This window comes from Protobothrops mucrosquamatus, unplaced genomic scaffold, assembly GCF_001527695.2.
Source record: "Protobothrops mucrosquamatus isolate PMUCROS unplaced genomic scaffold, P.Mucros_1.0 scaffold1620, whole genome shotgun sequence".
In the NCBI taxonomy this organism is placed as follows: domain Eukaryota; kingdom Metazoa; phylum Chordata; class Lepidosauria; order Squamata; family Viperidae; genus Protobothrops; species Protobothrops mucrosquamatus.
The window spans coordinates 132486-141506 of NW_015387781.1; the positions used below are offsets into that span (position 1 = coordinate 132486).

General features: G+C 38.8%; 1 protein-coding gene across 1 annotated transcript in view; it reads left to right on the top strand.

The window, feature by feature from the left end:
• The window catches only part of LOC107293452 (dystonin), a gene marked incomplete at its 5' end in the record, with an annotated part of 166922 nt that overhangs the window by 131843 nt on the left and 26058 nt on the right, over positions 1-9021 (top strand). The window contains 3 exon segments of the mRNA XM_029285407.1: positions 5282-5451; positions 6890-7049; positions 8064-8258. Of these exon segments, the coding sequence (XP_029141240.1) occupies positions 5282-5451; positions 6890-7049; positions 8064-8258 (525 nt within the window).

Genomic DNA, 9021 nt, shown 5'->3' on the forward strand with positions numbered 1-9021 from the left:
CGTTGTACGTAGGTCGGGGGGTAGGTCATTCCAGAGGGCATGACCTATTGTTATAATTATTAATAATTATAACAATAGATAAGTGAATAAAAATGCCAAATTCAGCATGAACCTCTGGCTGACTAAGCAACCAACTAATACTTAGATTTGCATATGCTTGACTTCAAACACCGGGCCTCCACTTGCATAATCTTGGCTGTCAATGGAATGATAGCATTTGGTCTTGCTGCTTTTAGAAATCTCTCTGAATGCTTCCTTCGCATCTGTTGTGTTGCTTTCCTGTCATGCTAATGATTAGAAATTTCAGCTTCTCATCCATAGGAAGTGAAGTCTTGTACCATAACAATATTCCAACTAGCTCAATTTTGTGCAGTGGGCATTCTGGTTAGCCGTTCCAAGTGGTATAGTCATAGCACTTCTGGAGGCATCAAGTTGTGAAAGGCTTAACGATTCAGAACACAGTTGTTACTGCTGGGATGGAAAGACAGAGGGGGGGGGCTTCTTTCTGGGGCCCACGTGACTCCATGACAATCTGTTGCCTTTCTGTAACAGTCCTTCTATGGACCAGAGTTACGAATGTGAAAGGGGAAGGGAGGAAATGTACGATCGGATTGTTACAATCCGATCTATTTAGCATTTGCTCTATTAAAATAGTCTTCTACTTACAACAGTTCATTTAGTGATCGTTCAACATTATAGCGGCACTGGAAAAAAGTGACTTATGACCGTTTTTCACAGTTAACGACCTTTGAAGCATCCCCATGATCATGTGATCCAAATTCAGATGCTTGGCAGCCGATTCATACTCAACAACCGTTGCTGTGTCCCAAGGTCACGCGATCCCCTTTTGCAACTTTTTGACAAGCAACGTCAATGGGGAAGCCAGATTCACTTAGCAACCAGATTACTAATTTGTCAACTGCAGTGAATCATTTAACAACAGTAGCAAGGAAGGTCGTAGAATGGGGCAAAACTCACTTAACAAATGTCCAACAGAAATGTTGGGCTCGATTGTGGTGGTAATGCCTGTATGGCAGTTTGAACCAGCTGTAGCTGTCCCAGTTGCATTGACACACGTGATAACATCTACATTGGTTGCCATTTGGCTTCTGAATGCAATTAAAGGTTCCGGTCGCTTTCTTTGAAGCCCTCTGTCACTTAGTGCAGGACATCTTTGAGAGTGCCTCTCCAGCTGGAACCTGCTCCGGTTGGAGGGAAAGCATGGTGTGAGTCTACTTCCAACAGAGGGTTGACACCAGGGGCCCTGAGGGTGAGCTGTCTTAGTGGTAGCCTCTTCTTCTCAAACAGTTCATCCCTAAAGATAATAATAATAATAATAATAATAATAATAATAATAATAATAATAATAATAATAATAATAATAATAATAATAATAATAATAATAATAATAATAATAATAATAATAATAATAATAAATAATAAATAATAATAACCATATACCGTTTCGGACAAATGGCTGTCCAGTTTCTTCATAAAAACTTCCAGTGTTGGAGCATTCACTGCTTCTGGAGGCAGGTTGTTCCACTGGTTAATTGTTCTAACTGTCAGGAAGTTTCTCCTTAGTTCTAGGTTGCTTCTCTCCTTGATCAGTTTCCACCCGTTGCTTCTTGTCCTGCCTTCAGGTGCTCTGGAGAATAGTTTGACTCCTTCTTCTTTGTGGCAGCCCCTGAGATATTGGAAGACTGCTATCATGTCCCCCCTCGTCCTTCTCTTCGTTAAACTAGACATACCCAATTCCAGCAGCCTTTCCTTATATGCTTTAGCCTCCAGTCCCCTAATCATCTCTGTTGCTCTTCTCTGTACTCTTTCTAGAGTCTCAGCATCTTTTTTACATCGTGGTGACCAAAACTGGATGCAGTATTCCAAGTGTGGCCTTACCAAGGCATTGTAGAGTGGTATTAACACTTCACGTGATCTTGATTCTATCCCTCTGTTAATGCAGCCTAGCACTGTGTTGGCTTTTTTAGTCGTCAACGTACGGCCACAATTGAGCCCAAAAATTCTGTTGTTAAGTGAGTTTTGCCCCATTTTACAACTTTCCTTTCCACAGTTGTTGAGTGACTCATTGCAGTTGTTAAGTTAGTAACACGGTTGTTAAGTGAATCTCGCTTCCCCATTGACTTTGCTTGTCAGAAGGTCGCAAAAGCTCATCCCGTGACCGTGGGAGACAGCAACAGTCATAAGTCTGAGCCAGTTGCCAAGCATCTGAATTTTGATTGTATGATCATGGGGATGTTTCAAAGCTCGTAACTGTGAAAAATGGTCATAAGTCATTTTTTTTTTGTGCCGTTGTAACTTTGAATGGTCGCTAAATGCATTGTTGTAAGTCAAGGACTACCTGTACTTTTCTGAAGAGCAGTGAAGGTGTGTCACTTCTTCTGCAGGGCCCTGGGGAATGAAAAGAAGTTATGATGAGGGCAGTAGCAGTATGTTTTGAATCAGTTATCTAGGTAGCCCAAAGTATTTTGTAGGATTAAGTGAGTCTATAACATATTTGGTAGGATCTGAAGTTGTCAGCTCACATCATTTTAAATCAGCTCATAGAAGATAACTCCAGAGAATTTTGCAATGTGTACATGTTTACTAGCATAATTAATTTAGTTTAAAATGATCAACGTCTCATTCCCAGTACAAGAATAGTAATAAAGTAGCACCCACAATCCTGGCAAATCTGTTTATCAAATTGTTTGGCTGCGGTCTGTTTATATTGCTGTAATCTTCTGTTGCCTTGAAACTTGCGTTATGAAGTAAAGCACAAAATCACGGTTGAAGGTTTCATCGGTTTTAGTATCTTGCATCAACATCAAAAGCAGGATATGTGTAATACCCAGAATTACTTGGATTTATTCCGTGAAAGTTGCCTTCGCCAAAAGTAGAAAGAAACCAAATTTTTTTTAAAAAGATGTCTGTCTCATATTTGTGCCAAAATAAGGCACATTCATTGCTTTCTTATCAGTTTTTGATATATTTAAAGGTAAAATAACAGAAAGTATTGTTCATGCAGTCCATATCCCAGGTTTTTTTTTTTTAAATAATATTTAAAAGTGCTTTAGCAATTAGGTGCTGTATTATTGGCTTATCACAGTTTATTTTACATGCAGAATTGATAGGATATAATATTGTTGCTGACAATTGTTACTGGTCCTTGGCATCCTGGACATAAACTGTTCCTCCCTCAAGATGATGCTATAGGCCAGGGGTCCCCAACCTTGGCAACTTTAAGACCTGTGGACTTCAACTCCCAGAATTCCCCAGCCAGCATGGCTGGCTGGGGAATTCTGGGTGTTGAAGTCCACAGGTCTTAAAGTTGCCAAGGTTGGGGACCCCTGCTATAGGCCATTGGGCACCAAAACAACCAGATACAAAGACGTTTTTTCCCCCCTGCCATCACTCTGCTAAACAACTAATTCCCACAAAACGGTCTTATGCCCTGAGATGTCAAACCACCTAATAGGGCTATATTACTATTAGTATTATCCTTCTCATCTTTCCTATTACCTATTTCCTTAAGTTCTTATGACTATAACTTTGTTGTTTGTATCTCTTGATTTACTTTGATTGCTTTTGTTTAGTATCCAATTGATTGATTATTTAGTATCCTATGACTATCACTGAGTGTTGTTATCTTATGAATTATGATGACTGTATTTTATTATGAGGATCACGATATGTCACGTTGTACACTTGAGTGCGCGCTGAGAGCTTGTGCACCAGAGACAAATTCCTTGTGTGTCCAATCACACTTGGCCAATAAAGAATTCTATTCTATAAAGAACTCTAGTCAATTGTTTATGATTTGCTAGGGAATTTATTTTAGAGCTGGGGTCACTCAGCCAATGTTGATTAGTAAGTGAATGTGTCTCTCTACCAGGGGTAGGCAACCTTGGCTCTTTTATGACTCGTGGACTTGAACTCCCAGAATTCCATGCTGGCTCAGGAATTCTGGGAGTTGAAGTCCATGAGTCATAAAACAGCCAAGGTTGCCTACCCTGCTCTAGACAGAAGACAAAAATATGATTAGATTGATAGTGAACATCATGGGTGCTAGAGAAGTTGGCAGGGAACATTTCCTACCCAGGCTTTCACTAGCAGATATTTCTTTTATGGAAAATCATGGCAGTCACTGTATATAATTTTGCCTACACATCTGTACAAGACAAATATTATCAGGAAAAAGGGAATAGTTTAAAAGTAGCTAATTTTAGTTGCAAACTGGAAAATAAACACTTCAAAGTCATAAAATTGAAATATGGATCAAGCTATACATGTATAATATATAGGGATGGAGAACAAATTCATATTTACAAGAAATGTATTCTAAATTTTATTTATTTTAGAGTATAAATTAATTCAGATTTAGAATTGCACTGGCTAAGATAAGCAGAATACTGGCTAGAATACAGAGTTAACTGTTCTTTTTTTTCTGCTTGTTCTGCGAAAACGTGGTGCATATTTAGGGCCCCAATGACAAAAGCTCTGGGGCAGCTTTGATCAAAGACTTGCATCAGATAACTTTTGATATTTATTGCATAAAAGGCTCTTTGAGGTTTAAAGTGTTGAATGATCAAGAAGTAAGTGGTTTTTTTTAAATCAAGCACATGCAATTTAAATATACTTTAATTCACTTTGTCATTGAAGCTGATCTTACTAAGGCCTTAAACTTATAACTTACCATTTGATTTAAATAATATTTGTTTCTGAAAGACTACATGAAGAGATTGATAGCGCTCTCCGTCGTGGTAAATTGTTAAGGAGTTCTTTAGCCATGTGGAGAATGCCTACAATCCTAAAGGCTGTTGTGTTATTTTTTAACAGGAAAAAATGGAAAGCAATTTGCACCTTCAGAAGTCAACTAAACCAGACAGTGTTTGGTGCTGATACAATTCTGATTCCATTTAAATTAAAAAGAATAGTAATAGTTTTGTTTATGTTAATCCCAAATTGATGGGCTGTTACACCATACCGAAGAGCTTAGTTCTTCTGCCATTTCTTTTAGATTACATCTTTTTATTGCTCAGTGAAATTCAGTTGATTTGCCAATGTTTTAATTTCGTTGTTACAAGCCAAATGGCTCTGGTTTCTTGCTATCTCAATGAAATTTTATGAGTTTTCTTCCCTAAATACAGCTTGTATTATAGCTTGTATTCCAATTGTAGCCATTGTGATCTATTCCAAGTAGCGCAAAAATAAGTTTTGTCCTATAGTTTACATGCCCTGCTGGTTTCCTGTGACAGTTTTTCCTCTTCTTATTTTTGCACAGGAGTTCCAAAAAGCTCTGGGAGCCAAACATTCCGTGTATGACACCACCAACAGGAGTGGACGCTCTTTAAAAGAAAAAACTTCCCTTGCTGATGACAGTCTGAAATTGGATGATATGTTGAGCGAGCTTAGAGACAAATGGGATACGGTCTGTGGAAAATCTGTAGAAAGGTAGAACCCAAAGCTATGCATTACATTTAAAAGATGACCCACAAAACATGGTACTAAGCGGAAAGGACTCTGATTTCTTTTTTTATATCATTGGCTTTTCTCTTAATTTATTGTCAATATCTGACCTTGATTAGTCTAATCTCACAAGAGGCCACTCTGAGCCACAGGATGGAGTTCTTGGCTGCACATGCAGCTTTTGAAATGTTTAAATAAAACTGCTTAAATCTCAGCCAGCTGTAGTTTAAGCATATGGTTTGTTTTTTATCCGTGTGATGAAATGAGATCTGCTCCTTCTCAACCAATTTCTGCGGAATGGCATAGGAGATCTGTGTCTAACCGTGGGAAGTAGATGGCTACAGATGTGCACCTTTTTTTTCCTTTGCACATCTGTTAGGCCTGGGATTGAGGATCTTGTTTTCCAAGAGGAATGAATTTTGCCCTAATCTCTGTAGTATTCTCTTGAAACTAATATTGACAAACATACATAAACACCAGTATCTCAATGTTGTATTAATCCATCTGAAAACAAGCATAACATTTTGTCAAAGTTCAGGGGAAGGTTGGGGTTGGCATTGGGGTGCTGTGAGTGCATGTAGCCACCCTGAAGATGGATGAGTAGGGGATTGTGTAGGGGATAGGAAGTGGCATACTAACAGAAATATCATATCTTTATTCAGATAAAGACTTCAATAGAAGAGCTGCAGCAACTGCTTTGCAGTCTCAAATTCTGGATTACTTATTCATCAATCAGTCAAATTGGTTTAGCCACCCATCTCACCAGAGGTGACTCTGAGCAACACACAACAATTCGATAAAAACCACAAATATAGAAACATCAGATGTAAAAAAAATATAGAAATTAAATAAATTGTATAAAAAAACCCAAATATATAAACTGCTAGGCAAAGAGGGGATAAAAATGGCCACCTCAACAGTGGAGCCATCTGAGCAAATCTCCAGTTCTCTAGGAGCTGCAGGCCTGATAACATAACAGAAGGCTGAGGGCCTTCTGGAATGTCAAAAGGGATGAAACTCCTCGTATTTTAAGACGAAGCATGCTCCATTATTACCACCATTATGTCGTTTAATCTATAGAGTGGATAAATGTAAAGCCAAGAGTTGGTTTACGTAGGACAAAGAACAGCTGAACTTATTCAGTGCTTCTACTGCCTGTCCACTGGGGCACGAAGGAAAGCAACACAGAGATCCTTCCCCCTGTACTACTGCTGCAATAAAGGAGCAGTTTTAATTGGCTATGACTACTGATAAGAATATTTTTTTTAATCTTTTTACTGTTTTTACCTTCTCTTCTATTTTATTAAAAACAAATAAATTTTGGCTCTTTCCTTTATTTATATAGTATTTTTTCCTAATGAATGTACATGAAAGGGCATTTTTTAAAAGTTTATTTAAAAACGTCTTTATCTTCTTTCTTCAGACAAAACAAACTGGAAGAAGCTCTCCTGTTTTCTGGACAATTTACTGATGCTCTTCAGGCTCTCATAGATTGGCTTTACAAAGTAGAACCGCAGCTGGCCGAAGATCAGCCTGTGCACGGAGACATTGATTTAGTGATGAATTTAATAGATAATCACAAAGTAATGACCATATTACACTAACGTTTGTATTCTTTTTAAGTCGGACTCTATAAATTGTTTTGATTGAGTGACTGTGATATCAATTTATACTTTGTCAGAAAGACTCATGAAACTATTTAATAAAACCCCTACATTGTAGGTTTTCTATAAAAAAAAATTCTTAGGAAAAACTGTGGGAATTTGGTTGGCTCGAAAATTCGTTTTGGAATCTGCTACATTATAAAACTTAAGTTATTTTAATTGATTATTTCAAGATGTTTGCGCCTTGTAAATTACCTGTGGGTAAGGCAATATTCTCTTGACCTCAAATAATATAAGGAAGCTTTATTTTTGAAATCATAAATAATCATGGTTTACTGTGTTGGGATTTGGCCTAGCTTATTTCCAATTCACAGAGAGCCTGTTCCCTTTCCTCCTTGAAAACTAAATTAAAAGTGTCCAGTGTAGATTAGCATTGCATTTGGATCCTGAATTGTCTAATTATAATTGATTGAGAAATAGTTTAATAAGCCATAGGATTTAGTTGGTTTCAACAAGCCACATTAATGAGTAATCATATGAGATTGCAGTAACATAGCAGACTTCAGTTAATGAACCAGCAAACATTCCCAACTCTCAGTGGTCCTACAGACCAGAGAGCTCCTAAAAACATTCCCATTAGAAGAACCCATTTTCTAAATAAGGTTTGAACATATCCATTCTGCCTTTTGTTGTAGAAGGCATGTAGAATGCTGCTGATTAAGAGCAAAGCAAGGCGAAATAAACCTACGTTAGAAAATGTAAAGAATAAGTGCAGTGGATAGAAGACTTCATTAAAAATTTGGAAATGAAAGCATTTTGCCTTATTTAACTTTAAAAAAATTAAGAAAATGCAATTTATGCTTTTAAAACTAGTTGTGCTCAGGAGGGTTTTTTATATAGAAAAAAAAGTCACGTTGCATGTAAGTCATAAAAATGCTTCACGGTTTATTTAACAGGGGGTCATTTATTTATTTTTTAATTTCCTTTGCTCAGGGCTTCCAAAAGGAACTGGGGAAAAGGACCAGTAGTGTTCAGGCCCTGAAACGCTCTGCTCGAGAGCTAATAGAAGGTAGCCGTGATGATTCCTCTTGGGTTAAGGTACAAATGCAGGAGCTTGGTACTCGGTGGGAGACTGTGTGTGCGCTCTCGGTCTCCAAGCAAACTCGACTGGAACAGGCCCTTCATCAGGTGAGAAGCAAAAGCATCACACTGAATTCCATCTGTCTAAGGAAGCACAATGACCTGATCCACGTGTGACATCAAGACAGGAAATTTGTTTTTAAAACAAATGAACAAGCCACTGCGGGCAGATTCATACATTATCCCATGTAGTGGTCTGCAGATGCTTCGATTCCCCAGGAATTTTTCCAGTCTTGTTCAAACTGTCTGGAAATGTTTGGAACTGAAAATAACCTGTACAAAAGTAGTAGTTGCTTCTACAGACCAAATTGAATTTTAAGCAAAATTTCTGATTCCCAACTACATCCCATGTATATATGGGATGTAGTTGGGACTCTGGACTCTGGACTCTGGACTCAGTGAATAATCTGGGATGTACCTCAGGTCAGAGCTGCTGGCCCTGCGCGATTCCCCCCTCGCGCAGGTATGGCCCAATTTGACCTTAGGGGCCTGCCTCGATGACGGGGTATGGAGCCCCGAGAGGTGGTGTGCAGCCAAAGAAACGAAAAATCTAAGGAAGTTGAAGTTGAGGGTATTTTTAAAGGGGTGTTTTAAAAATTTTTTAAGGGGTTCGGGGTTCAGGGTTGGCCCGAGGGGACTTGGGGGAGCCCTCTCAGAGGCCGGGGCCAGTCCAGTCTGGGGGGCGCGGAGTGGTGAGGGAGGAGACTGGGGGATTAATAGAGGGTGGTGTGATAGGTACGGTCAGTGGGAGGGGCAGGTATGGCGGGAGCAGAGGACCATATCGGGTTTTGGGAGCACGCACACGCTGCTT